This window comes from Mus caroli, chromosome 8 (genome assembly GCF_900094665.2).
Source record: "Mus caroli chromosome 8, CAROLI_EIJ_v1.1, whole genome shotgun sequence".
In the NCBI taxonomy this organism is placed as follows: Eukaryota; Metazoa; Chordata; class Mammalia; order Rodentia; family Muridae; genus Mus; species Mus caroli.
Genome location: NC_034577.1, coordinates 118,707,029 through 118,725,790, shown reverse-complemented (window position 1 = coordinate 118,725,790; position 18,762 = coordinate 118,707,029). Strand labels below are relative to the sequence as shown.

The following is an 18,762-nucleotide window of genomic DNA, read 5'->3' as shown; positions in this document are numbered from 1 at the left end:
TCCTAAAAGTAATTTACATTTTTCTCCCCGATGAGAAAAGCTGGAGAATGTTTTAAATGTGTGTCCAGCTGACAACCAGCTGCAAATGTCTTACATCTTAGTGGGCTTCGCCTCTTTGTGCTGAAAGTGCCAGTGATAGAGCACAAGTCACATTGCTTTGCAATCTGCCAGCACCTCTTTTATTCTAGATGGGTTACAGGCCTCTCCTGCATCTGTTAGGACTGACTTTTGTTATGCCAGCCCTGGGCTTGGTTGGCCATATTCGGCTTCCCTGGGGCTGTGGCCCACTTGCTTTCCAAAAACATGTTTGTTGTTTCCAGTTTCCTGCAAGTCTTTATTTTCTCATCATTAAATAGCCTGACTTGGAAGTTCCCTGAAGTTCCCCAAAACAAAACAAAACAAAACAAAATCAACCAACCAACTAACCAACAAACAAAAAAGCCATACCTACACTAAACATTCTACAATGGCCAATGATGTATCAGAACTTCAGTGACCATGGAGAAGTTGGTATCTTGCAGGTCCAGGGTCAGGTTGTCTTGGGTTATCTTAGCCGTAAATAGCTATTTGTTGCCCACCTGTGTGAGATCCAACATCCTCAGAAGGATTTTATATATATATATATATATATATATATATATATACACACACACACACATATATATATATATATACACACACACACACATATNTATATATACATAAACACACACACACACACACATAGGTGCTTTGCTCCCATCAACTTCAAAGCTAAGAATGATGGCAGCTAACATCTGTGGCCTGTGGCTGAGATGTCCACCATTTTGCTATAGCCTGCCTAGCTGATGTTTCTACTAAGCTAATTTTTTTTTTGATTTATGATTGTTTTTGTTTCCTCATTGGAACAAATGGTATTTGAGGTAATCTAATCTGTTTCCTGGCTATGGACATTCATATTTGCCTCTAGAATAAGCTGTCTCTTATTCTTTTTGTGATGAGAGCTATTCCTTTTAAGAAGAAGTAATTCTTTCTGGTCTACTAGTCATGAACACTGGCGTGCTGGAGGCATATAGTGAACCTCTAGTCACTAATAAGGGACTGAAGCAGAGCCTGACTGGAGGTCAACATGTCTCAGTAGCAGTAAAGACCCATTAAAGTAAAACTATTTCCTTTAGATCCAGAGGATCTGGCTTGGTAGTTGGTCAGCTGATTCATCTATCTAAAGGATCACCCTTCCGGAAGGCAGTACCACTTGAAGCCATGCTAAGTGGATAGGACGGGAAATTATCCCTTTAATGTTTTTCTTCCCAGAATCTCCATCGTCAGTGAACATTGTACATTGTTCAGGAGGGGTTGCTGACAAGACCTTAGACAACTTTGTAAGTCTGCGTACTTCTGAATTGCTCAGAAAAGTGTTACTTTTCCAGTTTTCCTTTCTGTCTCTCAGCATGATTTCTCTGGTCCTTTTGGCCTCATTCCTCTTTCTCTGAAGTTCCCCTCCCTCCCTTTTTTTGCCAAGCGGGCGTCTCTTTATCATGTGGCTCACCTTCATACTGACCTGACTCAAATGGCATGGGTTTCTCTCTTCCTCTACTTTAGGCAGCTGCTGAGGTTCACAGTTCACTGCTTTGGGGTTTGTCTTTTAAACTCAAATAAAACTGTCAAGACTAAAAACCACAAGTGAGAAGCCCGATTTCTCCTTAACATGTTGTGACTCCATAGTGACGTCTCAAAATTTCCAGTAAGAAGCAAGTGTTTTAAATATGAGATGTTGTGAAAAGGCCATTATATGTGCATACATGTCAGTGTGTGTGTGTTTGTACACATTATACACATATATAATTTTTAAGTATACATGGATAGTATTAGGATCAACCAAATTAATTTTCTTGAATGTTGTTGTTCTGGGCAGTTGAACTTAGGGAGGACTTTGCACAGCTAGGTGGGTACTGTATCTATCAGAGAGCTGTATTCCCTGCCCACTAAAATGACATTACTAACTTTATATTTCTTCATACTCTCTGTTGTGTTTAGTTTAAATGAAAAGCACAGTTACCATTAAATAAGGACATAAAAATTATTACAGACATAATCTTTCCCTACCTCTGTGTGCTGGCGAGGGAACCCAGAAATTCACAAGCATTGCCTGGCATTCCTAACTCTTTGTCATCTTTATCTGGAGACAAGGTCCTAGTAGTGTAGGCAGGCCTTCAAACTGTGATCCTCCAGTCTTAGGAGTAGCTGGAATTACCCCCCAAGACTATGTTGGGATCTTTTGTTTTTGATGAAACCATTGTGCCACAATGGTGAACCAAAGTTAAGGTTTGCACTGAACAATTAAGAGACGTGTGCTGCTGCTGCTGCCACCGCCGCCGCTACCGCTGCCACTGGATGCCAAATGAAAGCAAGCCCCATATGAGCTGAATCCTAAAAGCAGGCCATTAGGCAAGATCAGGCTGGTTCTGATATTCATGTTGCAAACTACAATATACAGTCCTTCTCCACTTGTGATCCACTGGGCCCTGAGCCATGCTAGACTGTTCAAACAATAAATGCTTCAACGTTCTTAAAGTATTTCCCTCATAAAAGTCTTCATAGAGGCCTCATAGCAAGCCTCTGCACTGCTCCAGGCAGTCAGTGATGGCTGTGGAAGGGGGCTAGTGAGGAGACACCCACAGCTCCACTGGGACCAAACTGTAAAAGGCTTTCGGAAGCCAGCAATGGTGTGAGATGAATCATCAGCCATTCAGAGAAAGGGTGTTTCCCACACATTTAATTGATTGTAGGAGCAGAAGAGGAGATGGAAGAACAGGAATTCTTCAGAGTCCCCTGTGGGGGCAGTGGGCTTTGTTCCTGCAATGTCCTCCTCATTCAGTTGCCCCTGCCCAAGAGCTAAGGGTAGAGCTTGCTATAAAACATAAATCAGAAAAGAAAAATGGATCATTTGTAGCTGAATGTAGTTTGTGCATGTGGTGCATGTATGTGTGAGTATACACATGGTTGGTATGTGCTGTGTATGTGTGTATAGTATGTGTGTGGTGTGTGTATGTGTGTGTAATATGTGTGTGGTATGTATGTGTGTGGAGTATCTGTTCAACATGTGTGTGTGTGTGTGTGTGTGGTGTGTGGTTTGTATGTGGGTGCATGTGCTGTGTGTGAGAGTGTACATGTGGTATGTGCTGTGTATGTGTGTGTAGTATGTGTATGGTGTGTGTTGGGTGTGCGTGTGTGCTACATGTATGTATATACATGTGTGTGGTTTGTGTGTGTGTGTATGTAAAAGAGAGAGAGACAGAGAGAGACAGGAAACCATCTAACGGGGAAAATGGTGTCTTCTATATGGTGGGTAATGCCAGCCTTACTTTTAACCAAGAACTTTTAGGGTGACCATTAGCCCCTTGCTTTTAAAAAGAGAAAGAAAGCTTATGTTCAGAATTATACCCTCACCCTCACATGGATTTTTAAAGTCACTTTAATCCAGCGTGCTTTTGATCTAGTCATTACTCAGAGCTGAAGGTGATTCTCCATTAAAGCTGCCCCTCCTACATTCCCACTCTCTGACCTGTGAATGCTCTTGTTAGCTGCCTTATTAAGATGATATCCTGTCTCTGAAGTACGAAAAGAAGATTATCTCTTTACTTCATGTGTCATCACTGGAGAAACCTTTTTTTTTTTTTCAAAAAAGAAGTGGAGAAAAATAAAAGAAAATAAAAAGACTGCATTCTACAGATATTTAATTATTTTTCTGGTGCACTATGCTTTCCAAAAGAGGGGACTTCTGTCACCTCCAGGTGGTCCTCAAAGCTTTAGTAACATGCTTTCCTGTGACTGTAAACAAAAGTGGGAATCATGCCATACCTGCTTGGTTACAGGTGGCCTTTGACTTGTGTGTGTGTGTGTGTGTGCGCCTGCTGAGTTCTGAGGACTCACAGGATGATACAGAAACACGCCAAATGCACAGACACTGAATCATAGGTGGTCTGTACTATGTGATTGTGCCCACTACAGTACAGACTGCAGGTGTACTTTCAAGTGAAACTCCAGGCATGGGGGAGCTGGTTGGAGGGACACAGTTAGGACTGTGATGTCACTTGGCTGTCACCTTGCTGGAGGGCCACAGGTAAAGGCTATGATGTCACCTGGCTACAGAGCCACAGTTAGGGCTGTGATGTCACCTCCTTCATCAGACACCCAAAACTCTCTTGTTCAGATGACTGGGGCTGGGGGAGTAGGGGGCCACAAAAAGAACTTTGTCCATAAAGGGGTTCACAACCCACAAGAGGAGGTTTTGTCCAAGGGGTGGTGGTTAGTCACCTTTCATTGTCTATCTTGTTTCAGTGAGAATCTTTGGCCAAGATCACCAAAGGTAGCACTAGACATATGTGGGACTCTGTATGATCTCTTCCCTTTATTTAAGTCCTTTAGCCCATACTTCCTAGGGGTTCCTTTGGGCTCTCCAGGTCTTCCACAATCCTTATTAATAAATGGCTCCATTTACATATGTGTGTGTGTGTGTGTATATATATATATATATATATATATATATATATATATACACATACATAAGTATATATGTAACCATAATAAAAAGCCCATGAATTTCAAATGCATTAGGGGCATGGGAGGGACTGGAGGAAGGAGGGGAGAAATTATGTAATTAATATTAATAGAATAAAAATATATAAAAATTTAAAAGAAAAATATAGGGTTCCAGTCCTTCCTATCCCCCACTCCTCTTCTTGGGTGGTCAAACACTCCCTCACTTAATCCTATGTTTGCATAGATAGGAAGGAACTTTCCACTTTCACTAAATATGAAAAAAAAAAAAGACATCTGTTAATATACTTTTTACAAAAACAGCTAGGAGGGGTTTGCCAGGAAAACTAGAGACACCGCAAAGAACAGGAAGAAATATGTCTTTTATTAGAAGTCTTATATGTACAGGGACAGCTGTCCCTCACAGCTTAGGGGAGGCTGCGAGGAAGCCACCGCTGTCCAAGGTCACCACGCTTACTTACACTGGAAACACCACTTAAACACCACTGAAAGTCATTAACAGATAAAGCCATTACACACAGATGCAGAGAGACACGGCGCCTGTGGACACTGTGCATTATTTTCTAAAAACAAGTCTACACAAAAAATACAATGTGCCAGTAAAAAAAAAAAAATAGGCATATCAATACATGTCTTTTTTTTTTTTCTTTCTTTTTTGTTAATACATGGTACTCTGAGCTTTTTGCTCAAGGTTTTTTGTTTTTTTGTTTTTTCTTTTATTTCATATCAAGATTCGCAGGCACTTTAGCAACCCAGCCTTGGCTTAAAATACAGGATGTTCAGACCTACAGATGAACAGCGGGAACATGAGGAGGGCCTCGTGACACAGGCATGCACGAAAATGTGACTCCTGTTGCTCAGAGGGCCATCAAAATGTTCTCAAGTGGAATGGCTCTTCTTTGATTTGTCTTTATGATAAACGGCAGAATAACTTAGTAATGTGGCCTTGTCAGGAAGGGACACAATAGAGGGAATAGGAGACAAATACTGACTCCAACCTCAAAAGCTGTATTGAGATTGATTCTCAGAATCCAAAGTGACTGACTTTTTTCCTTGTCCCACTCTGTGCCTTCCTTGCCAACCTACTGCGACACAAATGAAGTAAAACAAGGATGGGATAGACTGGCCTAAACTCCTCCAGAGAATCTTCCCTCAGTTCCTATCTCCTTCCTCGTGGTGCAATGCACATGGGCCACTCCCATGTTCCTTGTTCCCAGGTGTCATGAATGGGACTGAACACGTGTATTTATAAACGCAGACTAGAATCATTGTGATATGGGTAGTGGAGTTATAAGGCAGTTGGAAAGTACCCCCCACCCCCTCACAACCAAACGGCACTGGCGTATGGCTTAGCTTCTTCACTACCACCCTAGAGCCTTCATGCTCCGAGGATCTGAGGAAATAAAGGGAACCCCAGATCGAGTGGGAGAACAGGGGTAACCCTGCTGCAAAGTTCTGGTGCACGCCGCAGTCACTTCCATCTACCAGAGACTGAGACATCACTTCCGGGGGGAGTGGGCGTCAGCAACATCTGCAGCCTCGGGTGGGGGTGGGGGGTCACTCTCTAAGATGAAGCTGTGAAGTCCGTAGGCATCTTAGGCATGGAGCTGAAGTTTCCGGTACTGCAGAGAAGCAGGTAGTTGATGCCTTGAACTTGATATTGGGGTCAGGGGGGGTTGGGGTCCTTCCACGAGATAGACGCAGTGGCAAAGACATTAAGGCCTTCCATTTCTTTGCTCATGCTGCTTAAAGGCACTGATACCAGCAACAGAAGTGTTCTGGAGTACCACCGAAGGTTTTCTTTTTTTAAAACTCCAAGAGCGCAAGTCTTCATGGGGAAATGTCCTTTATTGCATGACACAAAATGCTGCCATCCTCCTTTGAGCTCAGGAGTAGAAGGGCCGCCCTTTCTCCGGTGTCTGCAGTCTGTTCAGCCTAGCCACCTGAGATGGAGAAGGGGGCACATCTTGCCGGAAGGGCCCTCTGACTCCATCAGCTGGAGGCTGCTTCTTCAGCTGCTGCTCTTTCCGCCTCTGTTCCTGTCGGAGAAGCTCCTGGGTCTCCAGCATGACCCTGGCATTGAAGCCGTGCCCGCCTAGATAGCCGTTCCTTGAGCCCTGGTAACTGGAATACCTGGGGTTCTCCTTGGCACTCTGGAAGCCTTCGCCAGGGGCATAGTTCTGTTCCCAGGAATCCTGTGATATGGAGCTGGCATTCTTCCTGCTTTGTCTAGCAATAAAGCAAAGAAGTCAGTCAGGGATGAGAGAGAGATGAATCTCTAGGCTTTAGCAAATATCATCATGACCTGAGCACCCACCAGGTATCATGGTGAGGGGCTAGAGATCTCAAAATTGACTATCAGAGCTTGGGAAGATACCAATACCTGGGCTGCTAAAACATGTTGTTGCTCAAGCATAATGATCTAAATTCAATCCACAGTACCCATGCAAATAGCTGAATGAGATAGCACACATTCCAGCACTAGGGAGGAGAGACAAGAAGATCCACAGGGCTTGCTGAATGGCTTGTCTAGCCTACTTGGTGAACTCCAGACCATCAAGAAACCCTACCTAAAAAACAAACAAACAAAAACCCAAGGTAGATAGATAGTTCTTGAGGAATGACACTTGAGGGTGCCCTCTGGTTTCACATGTACACCCATGCATGGGTAGTCACACAGATGCACCTGCACTGAACATGCAGTCACACCACAAAAAAAAAAAAACAAATAAAACAAAACAAAAAAACCTTAATTGTCCTCAGCCAGTCCCAGGTTTCAGCTAAGTGACCAATGCTCACTGAACAAAAGACAGAAGCAGATTCAGTAGGTATTTAGGAACAGGTGCTTCTCCTAGCTTGAGGTGCCCTCTGATTGGCTCAAGGCAACCAGGTCCCCTGCAGTGTGGGCACAGACACATGTGTATAAGCAGCATCTAGCTTTGCACTAACCGCTGCTCACTTGAGCGTTACTGTTCAGGTCTAAGCTACCCACACGAGCAGTGTATCTAGCTGCTGCCAGGATGCTAGAAAATGGTGCGTGTTGCTCACTTTCATCTTCCAAAGACTGGGACATCGCTCTGTCACAAGGCAGCTCATGTGATAGACTACAGTACAAGCTCAGACAAAAATGAAAGGACAGCAGGCAGAGAGCTGGGCCAGCTCAGCTGCAGAAGCACTGGCCTAGCATACAGGAGGCCTGGGCTCCATCCCCAGAACCACATAAACCAGGGGTTGTACTGCATGCTTATAACTCCAGAATCTGTGAAGCAGAGGCAGGTGGTTCAGAAGTTCAAGGTCATCCTCGACTATATAGTAAAGTTCAAGACCAGCCTGGGTGACAAGAGACTGTCTCAAAACAACAACAACAACAACAAAAATCATTAAAAAACAAAGTGATGCAACAGGAGGTCCCTACAATCTTCAGCTTGGCTCTCTGGAGTCCTGTATATTAGTAACTGACACAGGTCAGGGTTGCCCAAGTTCCTGTCTAGAAACACTAATTTTTTCCACATCTCAGCTTATATAACTCACTTCCTATCACCCCAAGATAGAGAGGCAAACGCAAGCCACACAGAAACTTTACCTTCTACTACTTCTGCAAGGGGCTGGCTGCGGTTTTCAGGAAACACGATTCTGAAACATCTTTAATTTACTATCAAGGCTCTAGATACTTCTATGAATTTGCAATAAGATTGCCTTTGATAAAGCCTAACAATTTTGTGCCAGGAAGGAAGACATGCCCTATTTTTCCTCCTTGAAAACAGAAGGGGGAGGAGAGATGACAGTCATAAAGAACATGTATTATTGCTCCATTTATCAACAAGAAAATCATCTGGCGGCAGTAGGTGGAGCCTGCTGGCATCAGCCTCTTGCATTAGCATCAGCCTCCTGCATCAGCACACACAACACTGCACATTCATGAGGAGATCATGGGAGGCCACTAAGTCTCCCACAGGAACAGAGAGAGCAGCATTCGAATGTTCTGGAATGCTGGCAAAATGGTCCAGGGTAGAACCCACCCACTTTCTACATGGCTGAAATTATAGATGGGGAGACATTGCAGATGGAACTAAACTAAACTCTCACTGTCACTACCGGCTCTGTGATCCACTGAGAAGAACAGAGGCTCCCATCTGGCTCTACTCTTGGGAGCCACAGCAGAATCCTCAGGTGGGACGGAGTAAGTTCCTTTGCCTAAAGCACTGATTGTCTTCACTTAAAAAATCGTAGACTAATCCTACCAGAGATGTGACAGATGGATAATGTCGGTGTGAAGCTTGGGATGTGACAAATGTCATCTGTTCACCCATGACTTCCTGATACTAAAGCTCGCTACCTTCCTCCCTGACCCTGCATGATCTCTGCATAGAAAGATAAGCTTCGGGCACCCCAGGAATGCAGGTTCTTTCTGCATTGAAATTTGTGAAAATTCACTGTGGTTTGTTGGGGATGGAGGAGAAGATGCTGTAGGAGGAGAAACTTGTTTTGTAGCTCAAGTTTGCTTCAGATTAATGAGTACATGAGCACAAAATAAAGCAAGAAATTCCTGAGGTTTGAAATAGGGTATGGGGAATATGAACACATACACACATGTTCTCATACGCTCTCATATACACACTCACACTCACTCTCACACAGATACTCTCATATATACACAATGCACACAAATACACATGCTCTCATACAAACTCTCACATACAGACACATATACTCACATGCTCTCATACACACACTCACTCTTATACACATACATACTCTCATACACTCTCACATACAGACACATATACTCACTCACATGCACACACACACATTCACATACAGTCACTCTCATACACTCTCACATACACGCACATACACTCACTCTCATATACATACACACATGCACACAAACATACATACATTCTCATATACACACATACTCATATACACATTCATTCACACACACACACACCCCTCTCTTTCTTTGGTGAGGAAGCTATTGGTGTCCATACGTTCTTTATTAAGAAAGAATTAGCAATGAGCCAATGCAAGAAAGGAAGAAAAGGAGGCAGACAGTGTTTCCTGTCTAGAAGGCTGAGGAAATGGCTCAGTGGCAAAGTGTTCACTCTGCAAGCATGAAGACCTGAGTTAAATCTCCCAGAACCTATGTATAAAGCCACATGTGACTGTTCATATTTGCAATCCCAGTGCTTAGAGACAGGAGGATCTTTGAGGCTCACTGGCCAGCCATACTAGCTTAACCAATGATCTCTAGGTCCAGTGAGAGACATTTGTCTCAGGAAGTAAAACTGATGCCTGACCAATATTAGCTAAGATTGTCCTTTGGCCTCCATAGACATGGACACACATGTGCCTGTGCACCAGTGCACCAGTGCACACACATAAACATGTGCCTACTTGTACACATGGCAGGGGGTAAAGGGTGAGAGAGGAAAAAGAAAGGAGGAGAGAAAAGGAAAGAGAGGGGAAGAGGGAGGGAGGAAAAGAAGGAAGAGAGAATGGATTAGCATTTGAATGTACTGAATAGTTAATGATATAACACACAGATACACTCACAGACACACAGATACACACACACACTTAGATACACACACACACAGGAACACAAACAAACATACACATCCTCTCCCTTTCCCACATTAGAAGTTAAATATCCAAGTACCTGGCATAGGGAAGAATAGCTTAGGATTAGAGAGATTCAGATTCTGAGCTCTCACTTGGTCACAGTGTAGCCTGGAGGAGTTGTATTCTCCAGGCCCAACTACCTCATCTGTCAGATGGGCTGTAGCTGCTGACTGTATAAGGTACTGGGAAGAAATCAGTGAACCACCACATGTAAATTGCTCAGAAAAGAGACTGGCTCTCTTCAAATGACTTATGGGAGTTGGAGAGCAAGTCAGTGTCTAATACTAGCTTCTGGATTTAGGGTAGAGAGGGATGATGGCCACTTTTGGAACCAAGGATAAGAAGTAGGAGGTGCACTGTTAATTTTCCCTCCCTTGCAGAGACAAGTAGGTTAGGATCCAAGAGCTGGTGCCCAATGACGGTCACTCCACAGTTGTACATCCTGCCCATGATCATTCAAAAGGACCACAGCAATGGCAGCCACCTATGTGTCCTCAATGGATTTGTTCACAGTCATACCTAGGTCAGCTTGGTGTGGCCCCCTGGGCATCTTACTGTACACCCAGCTAGGTACTAACTGCCTCCTCCTGGTTAGAACAGCTTACATCACCATGTAAGGAACTTAAGCTAAAGTCACAAGGCAAGGGCTTTGCCACCAGGATGAGGGAGGCAGAGCGATGAGGAGAGACAAAGAGAGAGGCTTTGAAACAGACAGATCTGGACACAATAACCCTGGTCGGAGAGGACATGAGGGTGCCGTGGCTGGTGAGAGGCAGAGATAAGTGGTAAAGCAGTCATACAACAGAAACAGTCACCACAGGGGAGGAGGAAGAGAAAGAGAGGAGAGCTATGTTATGGGTGCTACATGGCTCTAGTGCACAGGTTCAGATGGAGAACTTTCTTCGGATATCAGATAATTTTGATAGGGTTTCTACTGCTGTGATAAAACACCTTGACCACAAGGGACTGGGGGAAAGGATTCTTTCAGTTTACAGCTCTTAGGTTCCATTTTCACTGCTGAGGGAAGTCAAGGCAGGGCCCTGGAGGCAGGAGCTGATGGAGAGACTGTGGAGGGGCACTACTTACTAGCTTGCTTTCATGGCTTGCTCAGTTTGCTCTCTTACATCACCCAGACCCACCAGGCAAGGGGTGGCACTTTCCAGTGGGCTGGGTCCTCCTACATCAATCACCAATTGAGAAAAATATACCACAGGATTGCCCACAGGACAATCTCATAGGGACTTTTTTCCCCCACAATTGAAACTTCCTCTTCAAAAATGAATGGTGTCAAGTTAACATAAAACTAGTCGGTACACCAAAGAAAGGAGCTCATTTAGGAATTAAAGGAAACATGCTAGTCTGGTTGAGAGCCAAGTGAGGGGCTTGCTGGGGTCTCCATTCCCCCAAACTGGCACTTCAGTCTGGCTATTATTTTGCCAGTGTGACTCCCACTTTGCCCATGCATGCCACAGAGTTTACACATTAGGCTGGTTCATGTACATTCCTAATTCAAGCCACCTTCTCTGCTCCAGCTGATGCAGTCTTGGTCACTTGTTTTAGTTAATGCTTCACTCCATAATTGAGCTTATGTGCCAAACTACACTGATGTCCAATGCACACGACTTGTTTGCGTGGATCATCAGAGGTCAAGTGCCTCTGACAAGGATAAAACATGTCCCAAAGGAGAAAACATGTCCCAAACTTGGAGTTGACTATTGCTTATGAAGGTGGCCTGTTTAACCCTCTTTCCTCCTGCTATAATCACCTTTCCCCCAAAACATTGCTTGCAGCAACTAGCTGTGAGTGGTAGAGCTGGCAGGCTCTCCTGACTAAACTTTCCCCTACATGCCAAGGCTCGCATGGAAGCCATTCTCCAAGAGAAGAGAGTATGAGGCTGAGGGTGCCTGGTCGCTCTTGCTGAAACTTATGTTAACTCTGGGATGTCTGATTTTTCTCTTATCTGAAGTGAATGAAATGACTTAAACTAGGAAGATACAATCAGCCAGAAGGGAAAGTTTATTTTTCTATAGTGGGAACAACACTCAAGCAGCTGTAGTGCTTCTAAGAGCAGAAGTCTTGAGCTTTGGTCTAGCAGGTGCTTCCTGGGAGATGGAGAGAGGGAGAAGGAGAGGGAGAGGGAGAGGGAGAGGGAGAGGGAGAGGGAGAGGAGAGGGGGAGAGAGAGAGAATGAGAATATGAGAATGACTGGGATCTACAGGAGAGGGAGGTAGAAGAAAAGGAAGGATGAAGAATGAAATGGTCACACTATAGATAACTGTGACAACCACAGTCAATTGAACATTCAAAGTAGCGAAGAGAGTATTGTGACTGTTCCCATTACAGAGATGACATACTACAGTTCACCAAGTACAATTCATATGTGCCAATTAACATGGCCAGGAGAGCCCAGGGGACATTCCTAAGTGCCAGGGACCCTCCTTTCAACGTTGTCTTCACCCCTGCACCTTCTGCCTGTCTTATTTAGATGCACTCCCCCTCATGACCTGAACTTTGTTAAATTTCTTCATTTTGAAAGACTACTCTTGAACCCACTTGAAATAAATGAACCAACAACCTGCCAATATAAACAAGAACATAGTTCCTAGAGCTGTGCCATAGCCCACCAATGTGGCCATGGAGGTAGGACCACAGCCAGTGTATAAGCCTATCCCATCCTCATGCTTGCCTTTGAGATAGAATGCCAGCAACATGGCCTATGGGAGGTAGTCTGACAGAGACAGCTCTCAAGGTGCCTCTGCCTTGGGCAAATTCACACAGGGGCCCAAGTCCCAAGCCACAGAGGCCACAGGCGCCTCACACCTGATGACATTCTGAATTCCAGAAGGAAATCCCTGGGTGGCTGTGGGCTCCAGTTATGAATAGTGGAGGATGTCAGCGTGTCTGGAATTCAAGTATGTTGGAAGGACTTACTGACTTTGACTCTGAGAAAGCCATTCATTTCCTTCATTTTTTCTGAATTGTTTATTGGCAAGATGGGAAATCTCCAAAGAACCTTGTGTAGACTTACACCTCAATGCCTCTTACCCAGTGTAGGCTAAATGGCCTCAACGGCTAATCCCTATACAACCGCAAGATGAGGTGAGTGTTCCAAAGATATATAGCCTCACAAATGTAAAAAGACAGCCGAATGAACTGTTAGCACATCAATACCCCGTGCATTGGTGGGCGCTTGTCTTAAGTCCCTCTAGGCTAACCACTGTGAATGTCCAGTTCCTTAAGGATGTCACGAAGGAGATTACTTAACTTTAGGGGAACTTGCCTTTTCCATCTGGAATGGCCAATGCACAGATAAGCACCCACCTTCTTCAAATTGTTTGGATTCAAATTCATGAGTTTTCTTTGAGATGGAAAAACAGATATCTAATGGCCGTTACATAGAGGTGAATGGTTTGGAGGAGTTTGAAAAATCTGCGAGGTTTTCAGTGTTTACTCTGCACTATGTAGTTCCTGGGAGGAAGACTTAGATGGAAACATAGTAGGGATTTCAGTGTGTGTATGCATATGGCCAGTTCTAGCCCTTTCAAGGAGAACTCCTGGAGCAGAGGTTCCCCCCTCCCCGCCCCCCATAAGCTTCTCTTGCTCCGTTGTCAGTTAATGAGCCAAATACTCCTGGGACTAGCTATACTTCTATACAGAGTGACAACAGAGACAGAGGGTAATTTGAATGAGGTTTGTGGCCACCCATCCACAGATGTACATGCACAGAGTGTTTGTTCCTACTGTAGCAGAGCCTAGGTGCACACAGCAGCATTCACCCCAGAGCCCTAGAGCCAGACAAGAAAAAGTATCATATTCGCTTTTTGCCAACAGGGGGCGGAACTTCACTTTTGGTATGCACATGTTGGCCTTCTCCTTAGAGGTGCTGCCAACAGATGAGAAGTGCCCCTCCCAAGCCAAGCATGCCCGTAGGGCCCTCTCCTTGGCAGCCCTAGTCCAAGCTGGGAAGAATGTTTCTACAGCACTGAGGGCTGCTGCTCACCTTGGCAGTGAGCTGTACTGGCGCTGGGCCTGCTGGAAGCTCTCTCGCTCCTCCTGGCGCTGCCGCTGTACTTGAACCTCCACGGACACCGAGTGCCGACCACTCTGCGATGCTGGCCGAGAGCTGGACTGTGGGAGAGAGACACAGCTTGTCAGTAAGAGCCTGACACCTGCCTTGTCATGCCAAGAGTGATGTCACTTCAGTTCTGGTTCTTAAGTGTTGGGGATGGGACCCAATGCCTGCCCATGCTCTGTGCTCTGCCTGAATGACAGTGCCAAGCCTCCAAAGCTGACTCTTACTAAACGACTTTGAAATGTTTTACAGACTCTTATGATTTTATTTACCCACATCAAGTTATTTGCTATTTTATTCTATTATTTTGAGACAGTATGTCATGTAACCCAGACAGGGCTTGGATTCACTGTGTGACTTTGAACTCCTGATCCCCCTGTCTCCACTTCCTAAACACTGGGATAAGGATGCCTGGTTTATGTGGCACTGGGTATGGAACTCAGGGCTCTGTGTATGTGGGTAACCACTTTACCAACTGAGACACCTCTCAGCTAACTTCTCACTCAAGTTTCTTTGAGAAAGGAACCGTATCATATCTTGGCTGAGTTTTTACAAACTCCACTCTAACCTGTGACTTTGGTTTGGGCACATCATTTAAAAAAGAGCAGCCGACTTGCAAGTGTTTCTTACTGAGGCTTGGTAAATACTAACATAGATGGTAGTTGACATCCTTTACATAGCTAACACAAAGCTCAGATGAAAAGTTAAAACCAGGCTGGGTGGTGGCGGTGCATACTTTTAATCCCAACACTCTCGAAGCGCAGGCAGATCTTTGTGAGCTGGAGGCCAGCCTGGTCTCCAGAGCAAGTTATAGGACAGCCAGAGCTATTACGAGAAGCCCCTTTTTGAAGAAAAAAAAAAAAAGAAGGAGAGAAGAAATTAAGACCAAAATCAGAGGTCTGGTAATGTAGCTTTATTAGTACAATGGTCATCAAGCATGTAGGAAGTCCTAGCTTTATTTCCTGTATTGAATAAACTGGACACTAGAACACATCTGTAATCCCAGCACTTGGGAGGTTGAGGCAAAAGGATCAGAGAGTGAAAGTCAACCTAAATAGTGAGATTGAGGATAGCCTGGGCTGCATGAGGCCTTGTGTCAAACCAACCAGTGAACCAACCAATCAACCAACCAACCACTGCAACAGAATAAAAATGTGTTACCATAACTGATAACTGGAAGAATTCAGGGGCCTGTGACTTAAGGCTTGCTGAGCTGGTGAACACTTAGTAGTTGTCTCTTTTGTGCTAGCAGTGGTCAACAATATGGATGGTCTACTTCTATTATGAAGCTCAATTTTGAAACCAAAGACCAGCTTAAAGGAGGCACTGTTACCAAATATAGGCCTTTGTCTCCAAGGATGTCAGCCAAAGAGGACCAGGGACCCTTAGACCCTTACCTTAGCATGGACCTGTAAGCTAATGAATGCTGAATGTACCAGTTTAAGTAACATATCTCTCTTGGTCAAGGGGAAGTGGTTAATTGGCCAACGTGAACCTAGCCTAAGAGAGGCATCTTTACTCCACCTGGCCATACACTCTGGCCAACAGGTCATGTGTGCAGTGTTTTTTTCCTTTACAGTGGATTATCAAGTTTATATATTATGCTGTGTAGATCAAAATAACCAGCAGCTTCACAGAATACCCAGGGAGGGCCTCCTGCTACCCTGCTCTTGGCACCCCATGACACCCATCTTGTTACCCATCCATCTTGTGCCCCTCTGTGACACTGCACAGTATACAGATTCCATGTGAAGAATATCAGGTAAAAAGCTCTAACTGGTTTTTCTTTTAGCACTGAAAACCCGCGGCAGGCTATGACACAATAATGGCTTTGTAAAGTAATGGTCTTAACATTCATAGGAGAGTGTTAAGGTAACAGGAATCCTACCTCCTGAAGAATAGCTCCGCCCACCCACACCATTGGCTTTTGTCTAAAGAAAAACCCAGCAGCATCAGTTGCTCCCTTTCTACCAGGATGAAGCACCTTATGAACTGGTAAACAATAATAAGGCAATGTCTAGGACATACATCTAAAGCAGATATTCTCAGCAGGCATATGTTTTTTTTAAAAAAAAATTCCAATACAAAGATAATATTGCAAGCAATTAGACTTTATGGTACCCAGTCTGTGTTGATAGAAATTCACAACCATACTAGCCGGGGCAGATGTATGACAGATGCTATATCCAACACAGTTCAAACCATGTATCTTCAGCATGAAGAGCACTGAGGGGCAGGAAATGTTTCAGTGGGTACAGTATATGCTGTATAAGCATAAGGATCCAATGTTGGATCCCCAAAACCCTGCCTAAAAGCTGGGTATGGTGTAATCCCAGACCTGGAGAAGCAGAGGCAGAGGCAGAAGGAGCCCTGGGGCTTACTGTCCAGCCAGCCTAGACTATTGTCAAACTCTACTTTCAGTAAGAAACCTTATCTGGAGGGAGGGATGACAGATAGATAGAAGGCTCCTAAGATAGATAGAAGGAAGATAGATAGAAGGCTCCTGAGGTGTACACACACACTCACACACACACACACACACACAGAGAGAGAGAGAGAGAGAGAGAGAGAGAGAGAGAGAGAGAGAGAGAGAGAAAGAGAGATGATAGGTAGGTAGGTAGATAGACAGACAGACAGAATGATTGATTGATTTTACCCAGTAAGTTCCTGCTTTTATGCACACAGTATCCTCTACGTTAATGAAGACAGACATCTTCTCTCCCTTCCATGAGGCAGGATGCCACTAAACTACTGGGTGGTAGTGCATCCGCCGGAGCTTTGGGAACATCACCAGTCAGGGAAAATATACAGTGAAAACTGCATGGTTCACACCGTACCCCCAAAGTGCCCCATCTCCTTCCTCCTCACCATCATGAGCTACCCACACATGTCAGGAAGGCGCTGGCATTCTGTGATGGGATTTAGTAAGCAGCAATTTAAGCTCACGCTGTTTTCTGACACACTGCTTGCAGGGACGTGAAAAGAAAATGGAAGATCTTACAGAAACGCAGGTATATTTTTAAGTTGTTTCTCCCAACGGCCTGAAAATTTGATTCTGACAGAGGGGGAAAAAGTTGAAGGGCTTTTGTTTCTTCAACTGTGCACTTTCTGACACCATTCAAACCTTGTCAGTTGTAAGTATATACTGAAGCTCTGGCAGGCTCCAGGAATGATCAACACGGGGGCTGCAGCACGCACAAGCGAATGACTGAGGTGCTGACAGACTGATGCCTCATCTAATCAGACAGAAGCTTCAGCCTCATCCTTATTTCACACCCCCTTCTTCCAAACCTGCAAAATGGCATGCCAGTCACGACAGTCGCCTTCGTCTTTGAGAGGCAACTCTAATAGGCCACGTGTCTTAGAGAAGGAAGTATACATGACTAGTGCATAGCAACAAGTCAACAAAATCACTCTGGCAACCTTTACACTTGTTCGGAAATTTAAAGTAACCTGAAGCTTGGGAGATAACTCAGTTGATGACTTCCAAACCCAGAACCAGTGATGAGAAGGAGGAGAGAGAAAAGAATAAGGAGGAAGAGGGGAGGAAGAAGGAAAAAGAAGGAAGAAGAGGATCTTGAACTGCCAGGTTTGCACACATGAACCAAAGCAGTGAGCTCCAGGTTCAGCCAGAAACCATGTCTCAACTAAAAGAGCATGGGTGGTGCTCAAGAATAACCGAGGTTGTTTGGCCTCCAGATGCACACAGATGCACCTGCACATACATGATAACACACACACATACACACACACAGGCGCACATACAGAGTAACCTCTCAAAGGTTCAATGCAGATCTCATAAGTATAACGAGAACAGTCGATGAGGAGCAATACTACCTTCAAAGGCTGCACCTCAGTCCCCATCACAGAAGCACAGCCATGTATCTGTCAAAAATTACAAAAACAATGACAGGAGGAGGAGAGAACCTGTAACCCCCACAGAGGAGTCCACGCTTTCAAACATGGCCACCAGAAACAACAAAGTGTGTGTTTGGTGGTGTGAGTAGAGTATTTGTTGAACAAGTATGACGGCCTGAGTTCAGATCTCCAGGGCCTGCAGGACACCAGGCCAGCCCATTTGCAGCTCCTGGTTCAGTGAAAGATTCTGTCTCAAAATGTGGTGGAGAGTAATGAAGGCATTGTCTACAGCGACCTCTGGCACACACTAGCATACACCAGACACAGACACACAGACATGCACACACTCAAACATAGGAAGACACACACACACACACACAGTTGTACAGAAAAGCCACTGTGCCAGCAAAGTGTCCCAACCCTGAAATTCAGGCAAAGAAGCAAAGCTGCTTTAGCTGCAAATTATAAAATCATCTAAATCTTGTTTGTAATGAAACTGGTTAAAAGAAATGACCTTTTACATAAAAAAAAAAAAAAAGAGCCCCAAGTGCCTGGTCTAAATAAGAAAAGATGCTGTAAGACAGAGGAGAGTAGTTGGTTGTTAGAGAGCACAATGGAATCTCTTCCTTAAAAACACAACATACACCTTTTCCTTTTCTTTTTTTTTT

The 18,762-nt window shown here is 44.5% G+C and overlaps 1 protein-coding gene across 6 annotated transcripts in view; it reads right to left on the bottom strand.

Moving 5' to 3' along the window:
• Nucleotides 1-4,899: 4,899 nt before the first annotated feature.
• Pard3 (par-3 family cell polarity regulator) overlaps nucleotides 4,900-18,762 on the bottom strand; it is a 542,245-nt gene continuing 528,382 nt past the window's right edge. For 5 of the 6 annotated variants that reach the window (XM_021170616.2, XM_029480762.1, XM_029480764.1 and 2 more), the window contains 2 exons: nucleotides 14,165-14,292; nucleotides 4,900-6,768 (listed from right to left, as the gene is read on the bottom strand). In XM_021170616.2, the coding sequence (XP_021026275.1) occupies nucleotides 6,426-6,768; nucleotides 14,165-14,292 (471 nt within the window). In that variant the 3' untranslated portion in view covers nucleotides 4,900-6,425. The remainder of the gene's footprint in view (nucleotides 6,769-14,164; nucleotides 14,293-18,762) is intronic. The other variant, XM_021170617.2, reaches the window with a different exon arrangement.